Genomic DNA, 26,078 nt, shown 5'->3' with positions numbered 1-26,078 from the left:
TTTAGAGGGGAGGCGCGTGTATGCGGACAGTTGGAAAGACTTGGATGTGACCCACTTGCAAGCCTACATTGGGTTGCTCATGTTGGCAGGAGTGTACAAGTCAGAAGGCGAAGCAACAGCGAGCCTTTGGGCTGCTGACACTGGAAGGGCAATATTTCCAGCCACCATGTCTCTAAACACCTTCCATGTTTTCTCCCGTGTCATACGCTTTGCCTAGAAACAAGGCAGGGCCGACGAGAGCGTGACAAACTCGCAGCAATACGGGATGTATGGGACAAAGTGGGTTCAGCGGTCACCCTTTCTTTACAATCCAGGCCCCCACGTGACTGTGGATGAATGTCTGGTTGCATTTCGTGGATGCTGTCCCTTCAGACAATACATTCCGAGCAAACCAGGCCAAATACGGTATCAAAATATGGGCAGCATGCGATGCACAGTCCAGCTATGCCTGGAATATGCAGGTGTACACTGGTAAATCCCCTGGGGAAGCACCTGAAAAGGAAGGTTACCATTGTTGGGGACAGTGAGAAAAAACAAGCCGGAGCTTCCCACTGAGCTGCTTGTGATGAAGAACAGGAAGGTAACATCTTCAATGTTTGCCTTCACTGACGGAGCCACTGTCGTCTCCTATTGCCCCAAGAAAGGGACAAATGTCCTGCTGATGAGCACCATGCACAAAGATGCTCGGTTTTAAAAATAAAATCCTTCTACATTTTTGAAATTGTGTTTGTTTTTCCTGGGGTTAAATTGACCCCGAACATAATACATGTTACTATTCTTGATAACAAAAATTGTTTTTCATTCCAAATGTTATAGATAACAAAAATATGTACTTAGAAATAGGTCGTTTTATTTAAAGGGCTATTTAGGTCAACAAACGTAAAACTACCTGACACATAAACTTGGGTAACAATTTTAATTATAATCATTTTCTGGAGGTTTAAATTGCTGGGGTCAAATTGACCCCAAGGATAAAAGATGTTAGTACATTTTAAGGTAACAGGGGGGTTAATTAATTATACATAATACATAAAGCTGAGGTTAATAAGAATGTCATTACTTAGAAAAAGTGTATAATATTAAGAACTGATAATGGTGCTAGAGAAAAAGTTAATTACTAAAGTTATGATTCCCTAGTTTAAATAAAAAAAAGAAATTTCACCTTTTCCAAAAGGATCATTTAGTATTCCTCTAAATTTCTAAAAATTACATAAGAATTTCTTTTTTAGCAAAATGATGACAAAAAGTGCATACCTCAAACACATGGTGGCGCTGAATGAAAAAATAAAGAAAATCAGGATCACCAAAGTCATTAGGATTTATGATAAGCAACGATGAACGTCTGTACCGAACAGACATTCATTCATTCATTCATTCATTCATTCATTCATACAGCCATGCGGCTCAATTCAGTATAAAAAGTGATTCATCAGCAGATAACTTTATTGTTGATAGAGTATACAAACAGATGTCTACTGTAATAATACAGTAGAATCATTAACACCAAAAATGTATTGAACACTACTAAACAAACAAAATTCAATCTTACTATTGTTGAATATATTGTCAACAAAAGCACTGGTCAAGGCTAAAAAAAAAAGTAAAAAAAGATCAGATTCAGAAAAAATATCCCACTTCAAATAAATGATCTATAAGAACGCTTTTTAACTTCCCTGAAGTTCACATATAGTGCATGCAAATAAAACATTAAATGTTCCACAATGAAAACTCTGGGATCTTTAAATCATCAAAGAGAATAGAGGCAGAAATCATTGATTCACAGCATCTGTCATCACAGATGGTTACATGATGTTTGGCTCCACACGGTTATTCCTTTTAATATGAAATGAACAGATTGGAGGTGAAATTGAAGGCGATCTGCTTTAATCGTCAGCAATAAAGAGGGTGGATCTGATAAACGTTGAGTTATTTAACCATTTATAGAATATGAGTCGAAGTAAACAAAAGCATACAATCTACATTTGATGTTTCATGTCACATTTTAAGTGGAATGATCAGATTGTGTTACTGAAATACTTTTATTTATTTTTTAACCGTAGTAAACTAACAGAGCGGGTACTTTAGGTTAAAAAAAATGTCATTATGAATTACAGCATGAACCTGGGGGTGACAACAGACGGGGCAGCAGAGGTAGAACGAGAGAGCGAGAGAGCGAGGTAGGGAGGACAGAGCTGCACCGAGGCGTCTCCACATTAAGGCCTATCTCTCCTCTCTTTTATCAACCTAAAAACAAGCCCATGATGCAGATAAACGTGTTTTTGTTCTCGGCGCACAGTGACAGGTTCATGATAAAAATGAGCATCCCTTAAAACACCTTATGAGCCAAAACAAGAACTAATGGAGGTTGATTTCCTTCAACTAATCGCTTGCTGTACTGAAAAAACGTATTAAAGTATAAATGTTAGAGCCACTAGCGGATGGCAACACGTCTGCAATCATCCTGATTGCTATAGTTTATACAAAACTGTAAATGAGAAAGAAACTCCAGTTTACACAAGCATGAGTATACATCCAGCCTGTAATAGCACAAAAACACTTAAGAGTCGAACGGTTTGTTCTGCTTCTGTTAGCTACTGATCCATGCAGCAAAAATGTCCTGATGGTCAAACTCTCATCAAATCTCTCTCGGATAATAAAACTGCAATTTCATTTAATAAAAGGGCATGAGTGGTGGTTGTAGAGAGAGGAAGCAAGACAAACATGAGGCATCTTACAAGAAATCCAGTAATATTGTTTCAAAATAATGCAAATTACAGTCAATTGTTAAAAAACAGCTAATCAAATTGCCAGAATGAAATTCCTTCTCTTCCTGTCAACAAAAGAATTAGGTTTGAGTCTGTTTTGAAAGATTTGTGGAGAAATACAGAAAAGAAAATGGCATACGACTGACGTCAAGTGGATTGTCCCAACTGCGTCATGGCATCCGTGTGTAAGTGCGTGTAGTTGTATAGGTAGGTTTGATTTGTCCATGCACCCACGGGAGCAGAGTGCTATCTGAATACCCCAACGTTGATCGATAGCGCTACCTCTGGTTTCCTGGATTTGGTCGTTCCAGTCTTCTTCTGTGGTCCAACACCCTCAGAGCCTGCAGCCTGCCCTCTGAAAAGAAGCAAGGGTAGAAAAAAAAAATAAACCAAAAAGGATTTGGGATACAAGTTGGACAACAATAAGCATAATCATTAATGACACAGTGCTGTGGTATTACAGCAAAATGACACAATGATTGCCAAATAATGAATAAAAAAGGTTAGATTGTTTTCTGTACACTCTAGTCAGTTCAAGAAATAACGTCGACATAATCACAACTGTTGGGATCATTCTCCCTGCGGCTGCATGTGTGAAAGTAAAGACGTCTCACCCTTTCCTGCGTTGCTCTGCTTGCTCCCGGAGCCTCTGCTGGCCCTGCTCATCCTCCACGGTGAGGAAGTCCCGGTTGTTATCAATCAAAAGATTCTGAGGAAAAATAGAAAAAAATGGATTCAGTGGGGGGTTTTTTTTCAAACAGACTCATTGTTGAAAACAAACAGGGGTTTATGAATACCTTTATGCCGATTGTGTCGCCATCTTTGAGGTGAAACGGTGCCCCCAGTAGTGATTCAGCCTTCCTCTTCTTTTTCTTTTTGGAAACCTGCTGACTCTGAACGTAAAAAAAAAAAAGGCATAAGACATGTTATTTACTGACAATCGGATCGCACCAAACACCTAAAACGTGTTCCTCCTTAAGAAATGACTCTCTTCTTCTCCTCACCCAGTTTGAGATTTCCTCCCAGGCGTGTTTGTCCGGCTGGTGTTTGGCCAACAGCAGAGAATCAGGGGAGAGGCCGTAGTGTGCAGCCAGACAAGTGCGTAGAGACCGCGGGGAAGAGTCACGGGTTGCATCCCAAACCAGCTCCTCTGGCGGGTAGAAACCCCTCTCCCCTGGGATTCCCATTCTAACACTCAGCATCACATCTTTAGGACTTAGGAACAGAACATAAAATTATTTAACCAACCTTGAAATAAGGGAAATGTACTCATTGGAAAAGAAAGGACGCTCCATAACATTATGTAGAAAGCAGAAAACTTTACCCAAGATCTTCTTCTGTTAGTAGCTGTTGCACACAGAGGTCTGTACCACTGGGCAGCTTCAATTTCCTGATCAGGAGGAAACCAAACAGAAAATGTTGATCACGTAAACAAGCGATGACTCAACACTTTGCATTCGTTGATAGTTAAGAGAATCTGTTGGCCACGCTGTGACAGGAAAGTGTCTCTACTTGAGTGTGAGCTGCTGTCCTCGGAGGATACGTGTCAGCCTCCGGCCCTCAAGCTGCCACACACGCATGAACGCAGTGGTTGGCGCACACACATCCTGAAGGGCAGGCAGTGTCAACACCTGACAAAGAAACAGACAATGATGTAAAGTGAGTCACTTGCAATTAGTTAATTTAGCTGTAACCAATCTTCTGGCCTCATAACTAACGGGTAGGAGTGGAAAAAGGCGTCTCTCTGGGTCCCAAGTAATGAGGACTGAAATCCACTAGAACCCATTTGGGGTCTTTGAGGATTACCTCACTGATATAAACGACCATCACCTCCTGCTTTAAATAAACACGTAACCTTCATACGCTACCTGCGTCTTGAGATCCTCCAGGGTAGCCTCGTCCGATATCTCCACCTGTCCTGCACTTCTCAGGTCCGCCATGTTGCCGGGACCCAGAGGAGGCGAGTCACCTGCGGTCACAACATCCGTGTGGCCGTTGTCAGTGTGATTAAAATCCATGGAAACTGCAGATTTGTTACTGGGATCCGGACACAGCCACACAGATAGCTTGAGAAACCCCTGACAGAAAAACAAAAGAGACAATAAAAGGCTAAAGAGAGAGGTGAAGTTATAATATATGAATCTCCAGACACAATGAAAACATTTTTAGTACCTTCGGAGGAAGTTGTCCTTCTGTGACGACTAATGTCTCTCCATTGTTTATCTTCAGCTCTGACAGAGAAGCATCCTGAGGAAAACAGGTTGTTTTTAGAAAGAAGCAAACACCGTTTTATTATGACATATTGTGCAAACTACAATCTGCCACTCACCTCATCCATAATCGGCTCTCCAACCTCCTCACACCAATCGAGCCTCCTTAAGTGCCAACAGGTGCCTGCAAACACACATTTCAACGACATTAATAACCAGATCGTCCAAAGTACAATAGCAAAATGTCTGTTTGATTACAGTTCTACAAAAGCAGAGATAACCTTGGTGAAGAGCAATTCACAAACACTAAATCTACATGCAAGTTACATACAGTCCAAAATAACTGAATGTATTGATGTCGTTTTACCATCAAGTCCAACAGCATCCAGCATTGCCTTTAGACACTGCAAATAGCAAAAGATAATATTTTGTTAAAGTACACATACATGTAACGTAAGCACGTAATGTTACACACATTACGTTTCTGCACCTCTTTGACGGTACATGTTTTCTCCACCATGATGTCCATCTCCACGCCAGCAGAGGGCGCTGAGCCCACAGAGAAGTGCAAGAAAAGCTGCAAAGCAAAGAGAAAATCTTACATCACAAACATTAATCAAGCACTTTAAAAACGCTCGTAACTCTTTGTCTCATTACGTTGTACACTTTAGGATAGGTTTACTGGTACTTAAAGCTTCTGTAACATTCACCTGTGCAGCTGCAAGTTACAAAGGATTTATTGAAGGTTTCAAATTAAAAAGACACACCTGTGATGCCTTGGGGGCATTTCCCGGACAGAGAGTCAATGTGGTCATGAGTCGCACCCCTGCATCCCGAACACTCAGCTCTTCACACACTGTCGGGTAGACCAGGGTAAGACAAACATAAGAGCACTTAGTAAATGTGTTCCAAACTTCAAACACAGATGATGAGAAGAAAAATTACAAGCAGGGGGGAGCACCTTTTAAACATTTTATGAGGGGCAGTGTAAAGGAATGCCTGTCTTAATATTTTGTGAAAATGAGGGGAATTTCCAGCTCTTAGATATCTGCACCATTAAAATCATTGCTACCCTCAGGGAACAAACGACACGGTACCTGGAGGAAGGAGTTTCCCTGTGCAGTCCACATGTCTCAGACAGTACTGTGCACCTGGTCAGTGAGAGAAAAAAACAACAGCTCATTTAAGTATTAATGTATACTTCGATAACAATGTAAGAATCCAAACTCAAATCTGGTGATTGCCTGAACAGTAGCGTAGATAAAAATGTTACTTGAAGAAACCTTTCGCAGGCATTCATAAGCACATTATATAGTTATAATTTATCAATATCTATATTAGCCCTGTTAAAATTACTGGGGGGGGTAACCAGATAGAGTGATGTAACGCTGAGCATCTTGCCTGTGAGTTGCTCCTGTAGCTGCAGCTCCTCTATGGCCCTCTGTTTCACCTCACACAGCAGCTGTAAGAGAGAAATGCATTCAACTACTACATTATTGGAAGGAAGAGGTGCTTAAATGGAGCGATAAAGAGTCCAACCAGATAGATAAATAAAAATAAAAAACGTAATGACCATATTTCCTGTGGCTGGAACTTTGATCTTCCTCCTCTCCTCTTCTTTCTCCCCCTCTCCTCTTCCTCCTTCCCCTTCATGTGGTCCAAACTCCACCTGCAGCCAGCGGCAGTCCGACGGTGTGGTCACAGTGACGACGTCTCCGTTTAGAGCGAACATGCTGAGCAAAGTTAAGAGGACAGTAGTAAAACACACAGAAAGACAACAACAACCACACACACCCAACCCCCCCAACACACACGAGGATTGTACCTGCTGTCGAAGGACTGTGGCTCCAGCACCAACAGCGCATCTCCGTCTTTCAGCGACAGCTCCTTGAGTGTCCGTTGCATGTCATCGGGGGGGAACACCCTCCATCCACTTGCCCCTCCTCCCTCTCCTGTCCCCTGCTCTTCCTTCTTTCCTCCTTTATGCTCCTGGCACAGCAGACTCTCCTCCGGCTCCCCTAGTGCCTCCCTCACCTCCCCGAGAGTCGAAGCACCTGCAAACCCTCTGGCCTCCCTTTTAAGCCCCGGCCCCCCATTTTCAAAACCTCCTTTTCCCTCCTCACACTCTGACCCATCCCCCTCCTCCTGATCCACATCTTCCCCGTAACTGGGACGGACTACATTCAGCAGCACCGGCTCCCACTCGGCTCCAGTTAGGACAGTCGCTCCACACACCTGAAGGGATAAAAACCAGTGCACAAGTCGGACACTCGGGATCTTGTCAAGTGAGCATGGTTACACTTACTAAACACATATTGTGATCGCAGAGAATGTGTTGTACTCACCTCTCTGCCGTTCCACACAAACAGGTCAGTGTTCGTACAAATGCCTGCACTATACAGGGAGACACTGTCGTCTGCAAAGACAACCACACACAGAATGTCGTTACAAACGCTCAAAACTTCTTCTACCTTCTTTAAGTTTTTTTTGCATGTCAGTGTCTCACCGGTTAAAGTATTGTAGAGGTGTAGACCTGCAGGAAGACTCCTGGCCACAGTCAGAGCCATATCCCCCTCCCAGAGTTCCTGCTTCTATATAAACCGATGCACAAGACATGAGCTTATTCCATCATTCTTTTCGGCATTTTAAAAAAACGCAACAGCGAGTCTTTTTGGAAATGAAGTTACCTGATAAATATCCAGTCGAAGATCTCCCACAGTCTTTCTGCGGTCAAAACTCAGAGTGGTGCTCCCACTCTGCTCTTTGCTGATTGGTTGCAGTGCTCCATGTTCTAGCTTGTATGAGGGCGCCAGATGGAGACGCAGCACCACGGTGTTACTCGTGGCTTCAAACTCCTCGCTGTACGAGAAACAATGGGGAATAATAATTTGCGTGAGAAAACTATTTTAATATAACCTTCTTCAATTTCTGGGTTTTGATCTTCACAGATTACGTATTTTTTAGCTTCCACTGAAACGTCTCACTCGTAAGTCAAGAACCGTCAGAACCTGCCTATGTAATAATCGTGTAATATGTGTTTGTACCGCATTTTCTGCATTTTGATGTTCTCTTCCTGAGCCATCTGGATGAGGTTAAGAGGAATCTTATATTGGGGATTGTTCAGAGCTGCAGATGTAGAAACACATTGATACATATTAGTCCTCTACTTACTTCATATACTGTGTACTTGATGTCAAAACTATTAATTAAATTAAAGTTGAACACATTTGTTGTTTCATTGAATCAAAAATCACACACACCACTCCTCTTTCTTTGATCTTATCTTCCAATAAAAATGGGGTCCATTACCTTCAGTGGGCCTGTGCAGCTGTGTTTTTCTGTAGAACAGCATGTATGCGCTCTCTTTGCCCTGGAACTGCTTCTCTAGGTCAGCCTCCCTGATGGAGGTCACCGTGGAGTCGTTCAGATCAAACCAGTGGCTGCCCTGCTGACAGACGGGAAGAGACACTGTGAGAAACACTCATCAAAGTAATGACAAGAAGTGTCCACCAGGAACCTAGACATAAAACTGAATTAAGTCGGTGTATTTTTTTTCCATTAAAATGTCATTTCAGAACTGGAATTCTTGAAAAATGTGACTGTTTGCTTTAATACCTTTTGTTCCGGCTCTGACTTCGGGTCTAGTTCTGGCTGCTGTTCAGCAGCTCTGGGGTCTGAAGGTGCTGAAGGATCAGAGTTAGCCGTCAGCTTTGCTGGGCCGGGGGGCTCGGTCACAGGGCTTGACGGGTTTGCCTTCAGTGCCACTCGAGTACCATTAGACACCAACATGAAAGCATCATTGTGAGACTGCAGGAACTACACCAGAAGAGGAAAAAAAAAAAGTCAAGAAAATTCACTGGAAACAAACAATTTTTTGGTATGAGACAAAGAACACCTGCAATCATTAAAGAAAACATGAGAATATCAGAAAAACAACGTACCTTTCCTATGGGGCCATAGTGTTTTCTAAACTTTTTGCTCCAGGAAGAACCAATCTTATCCATGAGTTTCTGTCCCAACTGGTCTGTCAGGACACTCTTTGATGGATCCTAGTGGACAACATATGAACAGCACCTAATTAATTAACTGGCTGTCCTACTGAGTCAACAAAGAAGAAACTATGAACACAGAACTCAGACTACGGAAGCGGTCGCTTCACCTGGGCAATGATAGCACTGATGACAGACAAAGGGTCGTCTTCTTGTAGCTCTGGCTCACACGTTGGCTTGACTTCCTCCGTGACTTTCTTCTGAGTCTTGGGTTTGCATTCCTCCTCCTGACAAGCAAACACAGACATGATGCCTTTCCTAATGCACACATTCAGAAGTGTGCAGGTTGTGATCACTTTTTAACATTGCTGACAGTAATGCACGTCGTAAAAATCTTAAATCCTTTTTTTTTTTTTAATCCTCCTGTTTACTCGTCTGCTTTTCTCACCGGTGGCTCCCATTGGCCAAGCTGGTCAATGTCCCTGATATAAACATGGTAATGGCCCCCATAGCAGCCTCCCTTATGGATGATCACAGAGAACAGCTCGTAGCAGTAATCAGAGTCCTCTGCATCAGTCTGTAGGAGAGGAAGACATAGTAGTTAACTTATCAAGACAACGTAGTGTATCAAAGCCTTCCTGGATGATGTTGAGAGTAAGCTCTGTCGGGTACCTCGTCACAAAATGGCTGTAGGTTGATGGTTAAGGGGAAACTGTAGCGTCCCGTCTCCTTGTATCGCTCACATTTGGCAAAGTCAAAGCTGAATCTCAGCAGGGACATGGTCATGAATGGAGGAAGCTTCTTCAGCTTGGCAGACTGAATAAAAGGTGAGAAACGGTACAAAAATGCTATATTTGTTATGTGAACAAGGAAACAAAATGTCAATACAAAGAAGCTTTTAACATGTTTAGTTGTAATAATCCTTTCTACTCAAATGTTTGATGTAAGGCTTAATCAAAAGAGAAAGGAGAGGTTTAACATCTCTTCGGGTTCGCTGTATTTTAACCGTTGTTATTGTGTTGACAGTCTGAAAGCTGGCACTAACCTTGGCAGCAGTGACCAGCCTGTCGCACTGTGCACAGCGGTACAGGTTATTGCCCTCAAACATCTCTTCCTCCACAAACATGTTCCACAAAGCCTCTTCCAGGCTAGACACGCCACAAACACACACTGTCAGGTCCAGGAAGTCCTCCTAAAGAAGGCCCAAAAAAAACACACAACCGCTGAATTAAGATATCTTTGTCTTAGCATTCAGTCGTGAGATATATTCCACCAAAATAACATCAGTCTTCCTAAATGGAGCCACGTCAAAGAGGCAGAGAAACCCTGTACATGTGGACACACCTGTCTCTGGCTGACGTTCCCACACTCCTTGCAGACAATACTGTTGACAATGGTCCCGTGATACAGCTGGTGGATAAATGTACTCCCAGTGGTGCCCACAAGAGAGTGCTCCAACGCACTGAACAGAATCCTGTTCAGCTCCTGCACATCATGCTGATTTGTTCCCTGAGAAAAACAAAGACAAGAAGGTTTAAGTTAGGGACAAAAGTCCCAGTTCCATTATATGAACCAACAGTATTACAGTACATACTATATTGCACTTTTTAAAAAGACAGGTTTCCCAGAAAAATACAAGAATGTTGAAATCATTTTGCAGGACATTTGACCCTTTCTCTCGTTGGAAAACGTGTCTGTTGTCCAGGTTTTCCAGGACGCGTGGGAACCCTGATAGATCGCTTTTGTACTATTATTGAAGAAATCAATCTATTTCACTGTTTTAAGAGAAACACGGAAATATACAAGACTTTCTACTAGCTGTTATCAGCCTTCTATCAGCTGCAGATCCCGTTTAAAGCACATAACTGTGTGGACAGTCTTGACCTGGAAAAGGTGGTTTTGCATGTCATGCGGCAAATGTCGTGGGTCTGCCTTTCAGGCTGGAAGATAAATCAATCAGTGAAATAAGAAGTGTAACCCGAGCCTCTCTTGCTCCTCTCCACGGTCAACGATAATGGACACAGACCTCGCTGCTGTTCCAGCCGAAACTGTTGGTGAGGTTGGCGGTGGAGGCGCTCTGCTGGTCCACCAACAGCAGACTGGCAAACAGTTTCTGTAACTCCAGCGGGATCACTCTGACCTGGGGGGGGGGGGGGGGGGGGAAGCAAAACATTTGTTTACACTTCACAAAGACATTACAGCTTTGGTTACAGCTACAAGCAGTTTGCAACTTACTTTGGCCCCTGGTTCATCTTTGTCTTCCAGACATCCTAATTCCGCTGCTCCCAAACTGAACAGCTCCTCTGTAGAGACACACAGCAAACAATCAATATTACAGTACATACTATATAGTCCTCTGGTTGTGTACTGCACCTGCTCTCCTAAAGAAATGTGTCAACAGATCTGGCCTCACCTCTGAACTCTGGGGTAAACAGCAGCGTCTGGAGCAGAGAGTTGAGGTAGCAGGTCCCACCTTGGTTCTTTATGCCGCACAGGTTGCTTCTTCCTCGGGGCGGAGGTGGCTCGTCTCCCCCCTTCGCAACTCTCCCCCTGGAGGAAGTCAAAGAGAAGCCTTCCTCCTCCTCCTCCTCCGCGAAAAGATTCCCAAACATGCTGTTTGAGTGATTTACTCGGTTTTCTCTTGAGTTTTGCTCGAGCTATGCCACGTAGTAAATCATGTGTTATCACTCTGATTTGCCCTCTTGCTATCTCATCTTGGTCTTGCCGAGTTCTCTGTTGACAATGGCCGGGCTGACTCTGAAATAAGAAGACTTCACGGGGCTAAACATAGCGACTTTTACCGGATGTAGCATGTATGCGTTGGACTTCCAGTTATGTCGGCGAGCAAGTTCAACGTTAGCTAGCTTAACGCAATAGCAATTGCAAATCAATCGCAGTCCCGTCACTGAGGAGCAGCTTGACGGCTCGGCGGAAATGACACAAAACCAGGCTGTCGGTAATGTTAACGGTCAGTGTCACCACGACGGGGAAATGGCGTCTTGTTACCAAAACTCTAACGACTTCTGACACTGGCTATTCCTTCCTCTGTCCGTCTTAAAAAAGATAACAAACAAGGCGTAAATAGAAATACCGTCGGTGAACTGTAGGCAGCCATGTTTCTTTCTGCGGAAAAGGGAGCGGTGCATTGTGGTACTTGTAGTGTTACACTAACGCGCATACTCAAAATAATAACGGTTGATAGTTTTATTACTTGGCCTATGAGTATAAACATCATTAGTAATGCTTATTTAAATTCCTGTAATTTACTGCCTCTTTATGACACAGTCATACAACAAATATGTTAATAGCTTTATCTTAATTTCATAGCAACAAGTGTTGTAGCAATAAAAACTACATTTCCGACAAGTCTAGTCTTGAAGTTATGGGGCTTGTAGTATTCTGTAGCAAACCATGGAACAATAAATATTTACGATTGATAGTGTTTATTAAGGATGGCAGTTATGTGCCCATGGCCATGCATACCAATCAAACACCTCACCAGGATTTTGATTGGCCACTAAATTATTTACTAGTTTGCCACCTTACATGCTCCAAATGAACAGCTGAAGGTTTTGCATTGCATAAACAACTCTTGTCTTGCATTCAAACATATTAAATCTGGTTTATTATCATTTTAATATAATTATCTTAAATATAACTCATACAATATGTAACAATCAGTCAATCTTTTGAGAACACACATTCCAGTTAATGTTAATGTTAATAATCATCAATATTAAATGTTTTTACAGAATGTTAGAAATCTAACAGAAGCTGACTCTCTATTTACTTTACTCAAAGCACACAAATAGAACGATATATTCCCATAAAAGACATTTGTGTAAAAATTAGGTAAATCAACTAACCTAGCGCTGACTGTTGATATTGTGGGGTAAATGTATGCAGGGCCGGTCACCAAATTTATTTAACTGTTAAATCATATTTTCTGTAATTTCTTGTCTTCCTACATGTTTCCCTAAACACCTTTCAAAAGCTTTAAGATAACCCATACTTATTGTGAAGAAATACTAAATCCTTTCAACATACGCCAATTTATTTTAGTAGTTCTTGCCTAAAACATTCATATTTAAAGATTTTTTCTCAGAAACACAATCGTGACCTTAATGATTGCTACGGCCCTGGCTGTATGTAACTTGAGAACAGGCACAGTATTGTGAAGGCACAAACACACTCACATTTTAAATATCATTGCAAACATTTTCTTACGGAACACACAGACACAAGCCTAAACAGAGTGAACATGTTTACATGCACACTCTCGTTTTGTTTTTTTGCCTACTGTGTTTTCAGCTTAAACACTTTGGAGAGAGGGGCTTTGGCACTAGAGTAGATCAGATACGATTCTCCTTTAGAGCTAAAAAACTCCCAGTCACTGCACCCAATCGTTGGGAGCCAATGAACCGGAACAAATCCTTCATACCCCTGCCACCTAAAAACAAACAGAGAAGAGGAATCAGATGAAAGCTGTATTTGCATTTGCTTAACAAAGGCTCTAGACCCAGAATTAGCTCGTTCCTTGTACATCGTCACATGTCAAAAATGCTAGGCTTTCAATAGGCTCACAGGAGGAAAAAAGATCTACATTACAACAGCACTAAATTAAAGGGCAATCAGAATGGATGCATCATTTCACACTTGTAGGGGTGTTGCTGACAAGTTGAGTACCTGTAAATAATGCTGTTGAGAGAGTAGGATTCCCCGTTGAAGGAGTTTGCAACAACCAGAAAATATTCCTCCCCGAGGCTGAAGAACTCCCAGTCCACTGCACTGGAGAGATGGGAATGTATGTGGTGATGACGAGAGGTTGAAATGGACGCAATACCAGGTTATTACTTAGAAAATGTTCTGATGATCTGTCTGTATGTACATACACCTGGCACATCAAAGTGTTTGCATATCTGTACCTGTAGGTGACAATATCCTGGAAGCGGACAAACAGCTGCCCATTCATGTCCAGCTCGTAGATGGTGGAGTTGATGGCATATTGACTTGGTCCATTGCGATGGAGTCTGTGTCCATTGGCAACAACTAAGAAGACTCTACTTCCTATTTTAAACATTTCCCAGTCTGTGGCGCAGAACGTCTAGAACATAGAGACAGAGAAGCCGAAAGAAAAACAGCTGAGACAGTAATACATGTAAAACAAATGCCAAAATGATATAATTTCACTCATATCTGGATGCTTTTACATGATTAATTTCCACCTGCCCCAAGGTGCCTCACATCCAGCTGTGGAGTTCCCCTAAATCTTCTCCTCATGATTTCTTGTGCGACTATCAATGTGTCAACACTCTCTTCTCAATTGTGGCTGTATGATTCACTATCAGCGACATGCCAAAGCACTGCTATCACTCAAGCAAATCATGGCAAACCGCACACGTCTATTTCTGGCCCCGTGGCCACATGGACACGCCCGTTCTTTGCTCCCCATCTCTCTTTCATTACCCTTTTATCTCTCCCTGTTTGTGGTCCCTTCACTTCTGTGCGTTCAGACAAGACGGTTTTTCATACTTATCTCAAAGATACAGATCTCATCAGAGGAAAATCAAAGCCCAGCTGGGGAGAAGATGAAGGGTATATGGAAGTCATGCAGCAAAATGCTACACTAAAGTGCTATTAAGTCTACTTTACCCCCACACTCAAAATTTACCCCGTATTGTGGTAAGGGTACCAGGCATTTTTAAGGCAAATTCTGTATTTCTTTTGTCGTTTTATGTTCACCACATACCTTAATTGTCTGAAACACCTGGAAGCTTCCTCTGACCCAAACATAAATGACTGAGTCTACAGAGGTGGTCACTCCATCAAAGGCATTAGCCACCACCAGGAAATGGTACGGTCCCACGGTAAAGAACTCCCAGTCGTAGGCCCCTGAGGTGGACAGCATCTGGTGAGCCTCAAAAGACTTTGTTAACCTGTTCCATTTGTATATCACACTGTCTATAGTGTGATTATTATCCCCTGAAAGACAAGAAAGAGAGAGGATAAACAGGGTAGTTTGATAATTTGTGAGTGTCATGCCAAGATTTCTGGAAGTAAACAAGTAGTCATTTCATGGATATTTCGTTTTTACCTTGTCTGTGGTTGGCCACAGCGAGATAGGTTTGTTGATTGATGTTAAAGGCCTCCCAGTCTCGTGCACAGTGGGTCTGCAGAGTCTGGAACTGCACAAACTGTTTTCCTCTTTTGCTCCACTTGTAAATCACAGAAGTGTCAGTCTCTGATTCTGTCCGCTTGTCTGGCCCTCCGCCAGAGTTAGAGACCACCAGAAATATCTAGATCAAAATAACAAAACACCGTGAATATCAGCTTGATCCATGTTACATAACCCACGTCTTCTTCTGTCATACCTTCTTGCCCATGCGGAAGTGCCTCCAAGCCAGAGCTCCATATGTGCTGATGTTCTGGTAGAGCTGGAAACCTGTGTGGCTCCACAGATACACAGCTGAGCCAGAGGCTGACCTATGAGCCATTGCAGCCATCAGACCCATGCCAGCTACCTGGAACACCTAAAGATTGACGAAAAAATTCTGCTAAATAAACCTAATTTTGTATAGATGCAAAAGACAAAAAATGTTGCCTTCCCTTGTGCCTTTGTTTTTCTTAAGTGTAAGTACAGTGAGTATGCTAGTAAGGACACAACAAATATATGTAAATATTAATATTTTACAAAGCTGAAGGATACCTCTACATCATGTGTCTCTGAGCTGGTGGTGAGGACCTGGTGTTCCAACACGTAGTCAAGTCGTTTATGATCTGAGTCGATAAGGAGATGAGAATTTCTTCAATTTTAAACTGAATAAAAACTTGCTCGCGAGCGGATGTTTGGATGTTGGATTCTCACCCTCCAGCACGGTGACCCACACCGTCCCGTCGCAGAGGTAGAGGCCTTTCTTGAGCGGATTGAACCACATCTGGCCTTGTAACAGCCCTGAGCATGACCGCTCCAACCCCACTGACACTCGCTCCTCTGTTTCTGAGAGTTCATGATCAAAACACAGAGACAAGCAGACAATCAGTTGCAAGGAAGCAGGAAAACATATATGTCATGGCTTTCATCGTACAGTGTGAAAAGTATTGTAGATTATGTCTGCAAGTTACCATAGGAAGTCACATGGTCATGAACCTCCCTCCCCGTGACAGGCAGGTCTAAGAGAAGTGGTGGTACTGACAGAACTGCTAGCTGGGGGTTCGAAGAGGGGCAAATCTGATGGGTGGCATCCGAACCTGGCACCAAAACCAGCTGGCGCAACAAACCCTGTGCATGGGGCAGCAGATAAGAATCAAAAGAGGTGACTGTTTTAGAGAAAACATATTAACCGTATGGTTTAGCAGCTTGTCTATCATGAAAGTTAGTGATAAGGAAATATAAGTCTTACTGAATACAAGCCTTTCCATCTACCCCGACTGCCAATGTGGAATTTCGACCCCTGAATGTTGAGATCTGCGGGGAAAGGCCTGGAGGGAACACTGTTTGCCATAAAAATACATCATTATTTCTAATAGCTGGAGTAAGTTGTTTTTGCTCTTTGAATATAACTTGAAGACACTGTAATTAAAGTAGTCTCTTCCATTCTTCTTTTTGTAGGACTGAGACAGGAATCGTATTTTATAGGCACCGTACGGGAGCTGATATGTCTCAGCTTCTGTGCGCCAGAGGCAGTTTCCACTAAAACACCATCTATCACATACTGTCATGCCACTGTGATACGGCTGCAGGGTGTGAGCAGATTGGAACAGGGCCATTGTATTGTGGTGAAGGATCTACTATCGCTCAAGGGAATTCAGAGGCAACAGGAAGAGAGGATGGTAGGAGACAGACAGTGAACAGAAGACAGAGACGAACAAGAATAAAAACATGAACTTACATTTCCAGGGGTATGCTGCAGTCCACTATGAGCCTGACATGATGACTACCAACACCTAAAACCAGAGTGTGCCACTGGTTGTCATCCAGTCTGGCGCCTTGAAACACCCAGCGCTCTACGACTCCCCCGGGACCTCTAAAAAGAAAGTGCAGACGTTTCTTGGAGAACCTCAGTCCCAGGATGACCCGTCGATGTTCTTCATTACTCTTGACTCGCCTCTTCTTCTCTCTTTCTCCATGTCGTTCTTCTTCACTGACAGTCCTCTCTTTATTCTTTTCCAAAATGTACCCTTTATCGTTCTCCTCTTCCTCCTCCCCCACTCCTCTTTTCTCTACTTGCCTTGGCGCCATCAAGGAAAAGATGTATTCATTTCTCTGGAAGGTAAAAGGCGAAAAACATTCAGACAAACTGTATTCAGCAGGGGTGGAAAGTAACAAAGTGTATTTACTCAAGTACTGCAGAGCTGCAACAATAAATCGATTAATCGAGAAAATAGTCCACAGATTAATCAATAATAAAACAATAGTGTTAGTTGCAACTCTTACTTATAATTTACTAACATATTTCAACATGTTACTTTTTACTATACTGCTTTATTACATTTTAGAGGGAGATTTTGTACTTTTTACACCGCTACTGCTTCTACATTACTACTCAGAATTTAAAAAACTTTCAACAAGTTTTAAAAACTAAAGTGCATTGTTAGATAGTAAATAAAACAAATCCCAGAAATATACTTTGCTCTGTAATGAGCACTTTTAATAGATGTTTTAAGTACATTTAGTTGAGATTCCTTCCGTAGCCATACTGTACTTTTCCTTTAAATACAATTTTGAATGCAGGACTTTTATTTGTAAGTATTTTCTCACTCCGGTATGGTACTTTCACTTCAGTAAAGAATCGGAGTACTTCTTCCACCACTGGTATTAACCGACAAACTTGGAAGCTCACCTTGGGGGCAATGCTAGTGACTTTTAGTGTCACAACAATGGAGAATTCTTTGGGGAACAGGTCACAGTCCACCAGCAGCTGGGAGGAGGGAAAGCTCATCGAGGTATGAGGGCTTGAGAAATGCACACCCCTCACCCCTCCAGCCTGCTTCATGTGCACCCCTGCTATGAGTTTGGAGGGGTCCCTCTCGAGGACAAAAGACAGAAGATCCAGAGGGATTAAATCTGGAGACAATAAGCAAATAAAGAGGTCAGGAAGATTGCTTTACTGCTTTAGCCTTTAAATGCAGAATATCCTATACTATTAACCAGTTGTTTCTCTCTAAAGGAGCCCTGAGATTAAAGGGATAGCAACAAATTTGAATTTGTCAGATGTTTCTGCAAGTTTCTAAAAAGTATTTAAAGTTAGTGGGACATTTTCTCATAGGAATTGGTGGAATGTTTGTGTATTTACTCAAGTACTGTATTTATGTACAAAGTACTTCTTATTTGAGTATTTTCTTTTCATGCTGTACTTCATACTTTCACTCTAATACATTTCAGAGGGAAATATTGTACTTTTTATCAACTACATTTATTTGATAGCTTAGTTACTTTACAAATCAAGATGTTTGCATACAAAACGTAAAGATTATATAATATGATGCCAATAGAATATACAAGTAAAGCTGAAATAGTCAGTTAAATATATCATCAATCTGTTCCATGCAAAATCCTTTAAATGACAATAATTGTGAAGGTTTCACTTTGGGCTCTGCCGGATTATGACAAACATTTCTCACCATCTACTGAATTTTCACAATCCAAACAACCGATTATTTAAGAAAATAATCTGCAGATTAATTCAGAACAAAAAAATAGATTTGTTGCTTTGCGGTTGTATGCCTCTGCCGACCAGTGATGTTGCAGTTTACATCTATGTCCGTCCAAAATGTTATCACTTAATTACTTCATCCTGTTAGACATTTGTGTGAAATTGTCTTAATTAGCATATGAGTTATGGCAAAAACTGTGTTTTGTGAAGTCACAGTGACCTTTGACCACCAAATCAGTTCAACCATGAGTCCACGTTTGTGCCGAATTTGAAGAAATTCCTCAAGGCATTCTTGAGATATTGCATTCACAAGAATGGGACGTACGTGTGGTCACAAAAACCTTGACCTTTGACCTCAAAATTCTAATCAGTTCCTCGTTGAGTCCACGTAGATGCTTGTGCCCAATCTGAAGAAATTCCCTCCAGGTGTTGCTGAGATATTGCGTTCACGAGAATGGACCGGACATACGAACGGACAACCTGGCTGCGGCAGTTGCCGACACCGTGCCATAGTAACCATGTAGTAGTAGTAGCCATGTAGAAACTTTTACTAAAGTAACAGTACTTTTACAGTCTGGTATTAGTACTTTTACTGCTCATAGGTTAATAAATACCATTTGAAACAAAAAGCAGTCATAGCTTTGCTTCTAAGGGGACACGCCTTAAAAAGTTTGAGAATACCTGCTATAAACTAATAAATCAATTAATGACATGGCATGCTGGACTCCCTGATGTGTGAGAAAGAACCCTGGGTGGCTAAAGGAGATTTTAGGAGGTGTTGTATAAAGAAAGAGGCTCTTTGAACAGCGGGAATAACAAGAGAATTGCTCTGAAATTGATGAGACATCTTATAAACATACACCCTGTTCATCCTGATATGCTGATGTGTATTGTGGAATCCTAACCACATCCAATGTCTGTACTTGTTTGTGGATATCAATTTAAGTTAATATTGCACGCAATACTGCACACACAAACACTCCCACTGAACTGTAAGCAGACACAGACAGTTGGAATTATCCAAAAGAATTTTAGCTGGAGGGGTTTCCCAGGTTTTTAGATGAAACCGTAAACCATCCACTGAATAATCGTTAACTGAACATCAGATCTGTTTAAGTGAGCTGAAGTAATAGAGACGAAAGTTGAGGTTGAAAGAGGCAAAATAGAATAAAAGGGTAAGATACCTGTGCAGCGTCTCCATGTGTCTGCGGTGGTGTCAATGGCCCTTAACCCCAGCAGCAGGAGGTGCACGAATATGAGCGATGTCATCACAAAAAGCATGTTTGGTTCAGTTGCCAGCTGGTACAAATGTCTCCATATTTCTGTGTGTTGCTCCTTTTCTCTCTATCTTAAGTGACGATACAAACCAGACAGACGTGTTTTCTTCATATTGATCCAAGTGAGTATTTTTTTTCGATCCAAAGAAAAATGTCCAGTCAACAAATTCTGTTTAAAGTTATCAAAGGCTATACTGGCTACCTAAGATTCACAAACAGAAGAAGAGAAGACCTAGAGCTGGGCTTCCTCTGTGCTTCGAGGAGGAATCCATTCATCTGTGTGGAGAATCCTGCACCTGCAGCTCCTTTTAAACACCAGAGCCATGCAAATCACCAACCAGCGTGTCACTCATCCTCCCTCAACCGCCTCTGATGACACAGACCTGCCAGAGGGGTGAGCTGCTACACTTGTAGTCGGTGTGTGTGTGTGTGTGTGTGTGTGTGTGTGTGTGTGTGTGTGTTAGTGTGCTCACATACTGAGTGACACACAAGCAGACTATTTTAATGTAATAATATAGGAAAAATAATCTCTCAAAAGACAGATTCCTCCAGACATTCACGACATAAGAGAGGCCTTAGCAGACAAAATGTAATTAAAAGTCATCCTAAAAGCAACAACAGAACATATGTGACCTTTGGTCCACTAATGGATAGATGGATAAGAGCGGAGCTATTATCATATTAGCTGTTATCCCGTAGTTTATTACCTGAGAAACCGTGGTATGTGCATGAACCCAGCTGTGATATTAAAGTATCAAAAAAGGATGTTCTGCAAATATCACTAGTTGAAAGAGTAATGAAGTCCCAGGGCAGTGACATTAGGAAACACTGCAACGGCAAAGTAGTAACAGGGTCGATTTGGCACAATGGCTAAATAGCAGGAGATGGCTTTTGAATATAAAGTTTTGCCTATACATGGTCACCCAACAATTTAATACCACTTCTAAGTATATGTGACTCTGGTTTGTTGGAAATAATCAGACTGTGTTTTGATAGACGCCGGCATACCGGGTCGTTTCAGATCTCTCTGAATCCTCTGATCCTCCGACTGGCACATTTACAAGGCAAATACTCTTAGCCTCTCTTCCTCTCGCCCACATTAAAAGCATAGACTGCACACAGATCAGGATGCAAGATAGAAACTCTGCCTTACTCTTCGTCCTCTATCCATTCGTTAATCTTTCTTCCTTCCAGGCATGGAGTTTCAGAAGGACCTGTGAGATGCAGATGAAGTGAATGTAGATGTCCACTCGTGCGTAAACTCTTCCTTATTCCTAGTTTGACTAACCAACTGCTGCCATCAGTCTTATCACTGTTCCAGTTGTGCTGAATGTAACCAATCAGTCAGCGTGTCAGATGAGATTTAAGATTCTAATTCAGGATTTCCTGGAAGTGATTTTAGATAATTATCAGACTTAATATAATAAAATATTTTTTTAGCTTGCTTCTTTCAATGTAGTGATCCTTTGTCTCTCAAGGTGACGTCTACATTACATTTGCATTTCAGGGCCCTTTGGAAATATGTAGTTCTAACTTTGGTTTTGATCCAGTGTCATTCAATTCTATGCAGAATTCTTTTATCACTTTTGTATTTGTGTACAAGTGTGTTATGTGGAGGATAACCCAAGCTAGACAAACACATGAGACTATCGTAGTTAACTGGCACCACCTAGCTGTCTATTTTCTTCAGTACTTGGGCATACATGTTTAGCAGACAGGGCCTCAGTGGGAATTAAAACTGTGTCTTGCATAATGGACGACAAGGAGTACTGAAAATAAAAAGGTGTCTATAAATGGGGCTTTCCAAAGTCTGCAAAAAGTTAGAAATCAACATTGAAATTCTGAACGGTGAATCAACGTGTCTTCAACCACATACAAAATACATTTCCGCCTTTTAAATTATTATTGTGGGCATTATTACATTAAGCATTTAATTGCATTTTGAACATGCAACCTCTTCAAAAACCTAAATTTAAAATATAAAACTATATATCACACAGCAACCATATATAATTCAATGACAGACATTTCCCGTTATGGCAGGTTCGGTTGAAGAGGGCCAGGAATCTCTTCCAGAAAAATTAGCAAAGGCTTCTAAGTAATAAATTAATATTTCATGTACTCTAAGCACATCAAGTGGCAGTTATTGTAAGCTTGATGGAGCCAATCCCAGCTGACAATGGGCAAAGGCAAGGTTCACCCTGTACACCGCAGGACTGACTCATAAGGACAGACGACCACGGGCAATTAAGAGCCATCAATTAACCTTTTTTCAATGCGGATAGTTGTAAAGGATTATAATAAACATTTAAATTCTTGACCAAATTTTGGATACACAAATACAAATGAATGATGCTCGCAACAACAAATCTGAGTACCAAACTATATTTATTGTATACAGTAGTAAAAGACCACAAATAATGTACAAATCAGTAGAGAAACAAATAACATGACAAGACGTGGGCCCCGTTCTTCGTACATTACATGGCTTAGCTCGTATGTTAGCCAGCTCAAAAGATCTCGGTCAAGCTGTGGTTCAAATGCATGTGGAAGGCTGTCTTGATATCTGTGCTCTTATTTTGCGAGACTGGAAAGCTAAAACCAGGGTCGTTACTTGTGACTGGCTTGTGCAGAGAAATGTCTTTCAGAGGGATCACTCACAGGTTTAGCACGTCTGTGAAACCATTTGGCCTCATGCTTGATGTTAATGACGATGATGAGATATGGGGAGTCCTTGCATGTAATTTGATATTTATTGGGGCCAGAGTGGAATATTTCAGCAGGTGGGAGTACAGTAAATTATTTTTGTAACATTTATGTTGAATATTGATTTGGGAAAAGCTCACAGTTCACCAAAAAAAAAAGGTTTGATTCATCCTGTAAAATTGCATTGGTATTATTTTGTTGTACCTTTGTATGTAAGACTGCTTTATTGTTGTCATGATCCAACTCACTCTGAATGAAGTTGCACCGTTGCAGGATTTGAGCGCAACGACTACTTACTTTAGCAGCAGGACATCCTGACTGAAGTGAAAAATCCAAGCTCATGTCTGGCCGTCAATCAAATGAAGCCAACTGTTATCTACGTACAAAGAACGGGGCCCTGTGGGTACAGGACGCTATTCTCCCAACTCCATTGGTTATCCTCCCTGCCCTCCCGATATGCAACAAACTGCATGCATCCTAGTCTGAACTGTAAAATATTGAAGACACTCGTCACCACTTGGGATCTCCCCGTTTACCAGCACTGCAGTCAGGCTTTTGAACAAAAGGCCCAAAAACCTCTGCCTTGTGCACACAAGGAAACAGCTCGGCAGTTGACGGAGCAGTGAAAAGTGTCTTCAAAACGTGTTAACATAAACATACTGACTTTTGTTGGACATCAGCTCCTCTTCAAAACACATGTAGGATCAGTTGTCCCATCAGCTTACATTCGCAAGGACAATACAGAGATGAGACAGCTGACCCCAAAACAGTCCCGCCCACAGCCCACCCACTACTTTAACTCTCCAAAATGTAAAACCCACAAGCAGAGCCACTTGTAAGAATACCATAAAGGACTGGCCACTGGCCCGCTTCATCAGAAAACAAATGTATTGTACATCAAGAGACTATCTTACACAGCCAGACCCTTACCATCTCAACGGATAAATTAAATTCCCCTCCCCTGAATAGGAATAGTCTGGATGAGCGAATACAAGTCTGTACCACGGATACCCACAACCTTTCTCAATTAGTAGAAGTCAAAAAGGAAGCAAATAACATCAATGAATACAAACTCCTTTAAAATGTGACTGTTTTGACCTTGCAGTTTGCTTTTAGAGTGATCCAAGTACATCAAATATGAAACAGAAGTTCGGTCTTTGGAGTATTGGTCCAAGCAACCCAACTTTTATCTAACGCTCACTCTGATACTTCTGTACAGGAAAAAAAACCAACAAGCTCCCTGGTTGTTAATTGTTAAAAGAAAAATCAAAAAAATACAAAAGCATTGCAGAACTCTTTAGCAAAAGCACCTAAAATGTAGAGAGAATTAAAATACCTTTTTGACAGAAGAGCAGGAGCCACGGGTCAGACAGAAAACACATAAGTGAAATGGAAGGCGGCCTGTGTGTATTAAGTTCAGATAGTGCTTCCACTTCAAACCATTTTCATGCCCACTGACTGTGACCCCGGACACAAAACTGGCAGAGCCTCGCGTTTGACCACGATGGATGAAAACCTCGACAAACTACTGGATACTAAGCTTTCACTGGAGAGCGAATGAGAAGCGCTGACAAACCAGGAACAGCTGCGACGTGCTGTTGGTCCAATCACAGCCTGCGCTGCCTGAAGGAAATGTTGTCCCGATCGGCTGTTGACACGCACAAAAGTTCAGTCCTGGCTGAGACGGTACATAAACAGCTGAGGAGCCCCCTCCCCCCACACACCTGACGAAAAACCATGACAGACATCTTGAAACGGAAGAAATTGTAATTATTATTATTATTACAATAATGATAATAATAATAATAATCATCATAGGCTGAGAGGAGCGATGGGGAGGGACAGTGAAAGTGGCTGAGGTCGTGGTCTGAGGGTGGCCGTCAATGAGGTGGGGGAGGGCTTAGCAGTACCCGCCTGTCTGCTGCTGGAAAACATCTATGGTGTCCTCATCCTCCATCTCCAGCTGAGAGAAGCAGAGGGAGAGAAAGTCCAGTTAGTGGATGTAAACAACAACTGAACGGGTAGAATAATGCAGAGATGGAAGAATAAAACTCTCATTTAAGACAATGATGCTGAATGTTAAAAGAAAGTGTCTATACGGGCTTCTTTAATGTGTTACCGTCACATAGAAAGCTTGTTTCTGGCTAGATATAAGAGAATATAATGGTGAATAGAGAATACGATCTTACCTGTGCAGGTGTATCCGTCTCATTGATAGGCTGGCCATCAAACCTGAACCTGATCTGCCGTATTGCGAGGCCCTGCAGAAGACAGACATGAAATGAAAGGTGAATGAAAGTTTTCGCAAGGTAAAGTGTGCAAGTCAGGGTGACGCTGACTGAGGTGTAACAGCAAAACCAAAATAATTGCATGTTGTCGGAGAGGAAAGCGGTCATTTAGGCTTTCGGCTCACCTGTCGGTCACAGTATGCCTTCATTAGCTTGCTGAGCGGTGTGTGCCTTTTGATTTTGAACTGGACCACCGACCCATCTTGCCCTGCAACCTTAAGGTTGATGTGATCGTTCTCGGTCTTTACTCCCTCCTGCAAGAGACAAGCACGTTGAACACAATGATACCAAACAGTCAGGAGCTTATACAACAGTCACAGATACAAGAGCACTATTAGACAGCCAAGTAGTAACTTAGCTGTTACCAGACTTCAGGCTGCGAGCCTGTAACTTTAAAAAGACAGTGTGTGTGGTGAAGGAATCCACTTGTTTGTGGATATTTTAACCAAACCAAACTCATTAAACAGAGTAATGCATGCCGGGTACATTGCTTTAGTCACAGATGCTAACATTAGCATGATTAGCTCCAGCCCTTTAAGACCACTGCTGAGTTTAGCTACCGGCTAACGATGCTAACGCTTTTGTTTTGTTGTGCGGAGGCGAAAAACCAGCGCAGCCACGTTAGAAACGGCCACAAAAGAACGGCTACTTTGATTGTTTTATATGCGTTCGTCTCCTCCTATTGGCGCTCTTTTGTCGCCGTTGCAGTTGCGGCATTTGTAGCGTTGCGGACATAACGTGGTGCCGTTTTGACAAAGAAAAAAAAAAATCCGCAAATGACAATCATGGTGTGATTGTCATTTATGCTCGCAGTCTTCGATACTCTAGTTAGCTGGACAGAGTATCTCCTCGTACTGTCTAACAGAGTGTTGTGTGAGCGCAGGTAAATGTAAACGGCTGTGCGGGTACTCATTCATTTGCGAAACAAACACTGCGCCGATTCAGAGAAACGTGCAAACCAGGCCATTTTAGATTGCACATCTGAGAAACGGTTTGGCAGGAGCTCGACTCAGCCATCTCTTCAAATCTACAGCTCCCTAAACCGTTATCTTACCTTTGGCTTTTCCTCTGACATCTTGGCTGTATTTCGTGTGTGTGTGTGTTTTCAGGATAATCGGTTAATTGGGCAGTATTTGTCTTTCTGCCGCCTTCTGTCCTCTCCTTTCCTCCGCTGACGGGTACGCGCTTTG

At 42.1% G+C, this 26,078-nt stretch overlaps 3 protein-coding genes across 3 annotated transcripts; all 3 read right to left on the bottom strand.

Moving 5' to 3' along the window:
- Window positions 1-1,425: 1,425 nt before the first annotated feature.
- usp40 (ubiquitin specific peptidase 40) lies at window positions 1,426-12,072 on the bottom strand. The gene is made up of 31 exons (XM_079174033.1): window positions 11,378-12,072; window positions 11,200-11,267; window positions 10,991-11,104; window positions 10,309-10,473; window positions 10,010-10,156; window positions 9,637-9,780; window positions 9,413-9,541; window positions 9,135-9,251; window positions 8,917-9,024; window positions 8,591-8,791; window positions 8,285-8,423; window positions 8,020-8,101; window positions 7,663-7,834; window positions 7,482-7,566; window positions 7,321-7,391; window positions 6,801-7,210; window positions 6,549-6,708; window positions 6,377-6,437; window positions 6,073-6,126; window positions 5,743-5,831; window positions 5,466-5,552; window positions 5,343-5,379; window positions 5,095-5,159; window positions 4,938-5,012; window positions 4,634-4,843; window positions 4,278-4,396; window positions 4,090-4,155; window positions 3,770-3,980; window positions 3,563-3,658; window positions 3,380-3,474; window positions 1,426-3,120 (listed from the first exon to the last, which is right to left on the bottom strand). The coding sequence occupies exons 1-31, from the start codon at window positions 11,574-11,576 to the stop codon at window positions 3,012-3,014; spliced, it is 3,885 nt and encodes a 1,294-aa protein (XP_079030159.1). The 5' UTR covers window positions 11,577-12,072; the 3' UTR covers window positions 1,426-3,011.
- Window positions 12,073-12,794: 722 nt separating this feature from the next.
- LOC306707563 (thrombospondin-type laminin G domain and EAR repeat-containing protein-like) lies at window positions 12,795-20,071 on the bottom strand. The gene is made up of 13 exons (XM_079175071.1): window positions 19,802-20,071; window positions 17,805-18,028; window positions 16,854-17,227; window positions 16,365-16,455; window positions 16,087-16,243; window positions 15,830-15,961; window positions 15,671-15,741; window positions 15,336-15,494; window positions 15,059-15,260; window positions 14,714-14,946; window positions 13,890-14,068; window positions 13,651-13,752; window positions 12,795-13,414 (listed from the first exon to the last, which is right to left on the bottom strand). Exons 1-13 carry the CDS (start codon window positions 19,896-19,898, stop codon window positions 13,261-13,263), a joined length of 2,175 nt encoding a protein of 724 aa, XP_079031197.1. The 5' UTR covers window positions 19,899-20,071; the 3' UTR covers window positions 12,795-13,260.
- Window positions 20,072-22,263: 2,192 nt separating this feature from the next.
- sumo3a (small ubiquitin like modifier 3a) lies at window positions 22,264-26,078 on the bottom strand. Its single transcript, XM_079174841.1, has 4 exons — window positions 25,943-26,078; window positions 25,014-25,142; window positions 24,790-24,861; window positions 22,264-24,563 (listed from the first exon to the last, which is right to left on the bottom strand). Exons 1-4 carry the CDS (start codon window positions 25,961-25,963, stop codon window positions 24,501-24,503), a joined length of 285 nt encoding a protein of 94 aa, XP_079030967.1. The 5' UTR covers window positions 25,964-26,078; the 3' UTR covers window positions 22,264-24,500.

The sequence above is a fragment of the Pholis gunnellus genome (assembly GCF_910591455.1).
Source record: "Pholis gunnellus genome assembly, chromosome: 15".
NCBI classification, from domain to species: Eukaryota; Metazoa; Chordata; class Actinopteri; order Perciformes; family Pholidae; genus Pholis; species Pholis gunnellus.
The sequence above is the reverse complement of the archived record's forward strand: the minus strand, read 5'-3'. Positions and strand labels throughout refer to the sequence as shown.

What these genes read in the sequence shown, in the direction of transcription:
- LOC306707563 (XM_079175071.1), bottom strand. Translation starts at nt 19,898, where the DNA reads ATGCTTTTTGTGATGACATCGCTCATATTCGTGCACCTCCTGCTGCTG. An exon ending in TGACCATGTGACTTCCTATG is followed by an intron (nt 15,962 to 16,086) that starts GTAACTTGCAGA and finishes ATGAACTCTCAG; the next exon opens with AAACAGAGGAGCGAGTGTCA. An exon ending in CTCAACAGCATTATTTACAG is followed by an intron (nt 13,415 to 13,650) that starts GTACTCAACTTG and finishes GTTTGTTTTTAG; the next exon opens with GTGGCAGGGGTATGAAGGAT.
- sumo3a (XM_079174841.1), bottom strand. Translation starts at nt 25,963, where the DNA reads ATGTCAGAGGAAAAGCCAAAG. An exon ending in AGGCATACTGTGACCGACAG is followed by an intron (nt 24,862 to 25,013) that starts GTGAGCCGAAAG and finishes TGTCTTCTGCAG; the next exon opens with GGCCTCGCAATACGGCAGAT. An exon ending in AGACGGATACACCTGCACAG is followed by an intron (nt 24,564 to 24,789) that starts GTAAGATCGTAT and finishes TGCTTCTCTCAG; the next exon opens with CTGGAGATGGAGGATGAGGA.
- usp40 (XM_079174033.1), bottom strand. Translation starts at nt 11,576, where the DNA reads ATGTTTGGGAATCTTTTCGCGGAGGAGGAGGAGGAGGAAGGCTTCTCT. An exon ending in GGAACGTCAGCCAGAGACAG is followed by an intron (nt 10,157 to 10,308) that starts GTGTGTCCACAT and finishes GGCCTTCTTTAG; the next exon opens with GAGGACTTCCTGGACCTGAC. An exon ending in ATCAAAATGCAGAAAATGCG is followed by an intron (nt 7,835 to 8,019) that starts GTACAAACACAT and finishes TTTCTCGTACAG; the next exon opens with CGAGGAGTTTGAAGCCACGA.